The sequence below is a fragment of the Haplochromis burtoni genome, unplaced genomic scaffold, assembly GCF_018398535.1.
Source record: "Haplochromis burtoni strain Fernald_Lab_line unplaced genomic scaffold, NCSU_Asbu1 Contig_645, whole genome shotgun sequence".
Lineage (NCBI taxonomy): Eukaryota > Metazoa > Chordata > Actinopteri > Cichliformes > Cichlidae > Haplochromis > Haplochromis burtoni.
Window position 1 is genome coordinate 4,682 of NW_024583006.1, and position 1,240 is coordinate 5,921.

General features: G+C 46.0%; 1 protein-coding gene across 1 annotated transcript in view; it reads right to left on the reverse strand.

Annotated features, from left to right (window-relative positions):
* Positions 1-522: 522 nt before the first annotated feature.
* The window catches only part of LOC102288763 (arf-GAP with Rho-GAP domain, ANK repeat and PH domain-containing protein 1), a gene marked incomplete in the record, with an annotated part of 4,894 nt that continues 4,176 nt past the window's right edge, over positions 523-1,240 (reverse strand). The window contains 2 exon segments of the mRNA XM_042215028.1: positions 523-889; positions 991-1,132. Of these exon segments, the coding sequence (XP_042070962.1) occupies positions 845-889; positions 991-1,132 (187 nt within the window).

A 1,240-nucleotide genomic window follows, 5' to 3' on the forward strand; every position in this document is an offset into this window, starting at 1 on the left:
TCACAGGGCTTCGTTCTTCCTGCAGATGACATTTACACTGAACAGCGTAGGGACCTGATCCAGGAGTTTCCTTTACAGCTGATCAGAGGTGGACCAATCAGGTCTGAGTATGTTTACCCTGAGCTGATGCTCACATAGCAGGATTCACTGCTAGTGATGGTCAGCCTCATGAAGCCTTTTCCATCCAGATGGTTCACAAAGATTCATTGAGTGACGCTTCGTGTGCACACAACCCGCCTGCTGGTCCAAGCTTTCATTGCATTGTCATAGTGCACCTCTCTGCATGTAGCCATGAGTTATTACGCATTTCTGGCTCTCTCCTCACCCGTCGCCTGGTGACGCTGGAAGTTTCTTCCTGTTAAAGAGTTTTTCCTTCCGACTGTCACAAGTGCTTGCTCATGGAGGGGGGTCTGTTTGTTGGGGGTTCTCTGTCATAATGTAGGGTCTTTGAACGGGAACGGTCAATTATTTAAATTCAATGAAGTCGATCTATTATTATTTAATTACAAAATAAAACAAGAATTTAATGCAGATTTTATTAAATGTTCAGATTCAGTTCATGAATTATTTGCAGATTTAAAGATAACATTTCATAAAGTGAGTGCTCAGCTTACACAGTGGTACACCCCGCTCAGCTGCAGAGCCTCACATTAACATTCATTTAACAACCACCGTAAAGAGCAGCCAGCAGGGGGAGCCAACAGTAATCATTCTCTCTGATAGCTGTAGTTCAACTGACAGGAAACAGGAAGTAGACAGTGATTGGTCAGTGATTTCAATAACAACAGTTTCCTCAACATCCCAAAAGATTCACAGTAAGCTAAAAGAAACGGGCTGATCTTCATCAGAAGACAGTGGTCTGCTCCTGCCTCTGAGCCGAGTCTGGGGTCTGCACACAAACGTCACATCAGTCAGGCTTTCTCTGGGTTAGCTGGATCAGCTGAGCCCAAACTCGTCGTAGAAACAGGAAACAGGAAGCAGCAAACTTACGAGGAAGAGCAGGGTGTGGTGGATGATGAACTCTCTAGTGAGGGTGATCAAGTCCTGGTTCATGGCCTGGAACAGGGACGGGACCAGGACCACAGCCAGGTTATGGGCCGACATCTTGTTCACCTGAGAGAACACCTGAACCCTGAGGGAGAGAGGGAGGAGTCAGCGAGCAGGTGATGTTCTGTGTGCTGGTTTCATTCACTGTGTTCATGATCAGACTAAATAAATCATATTAACAGGTTCCATCAGC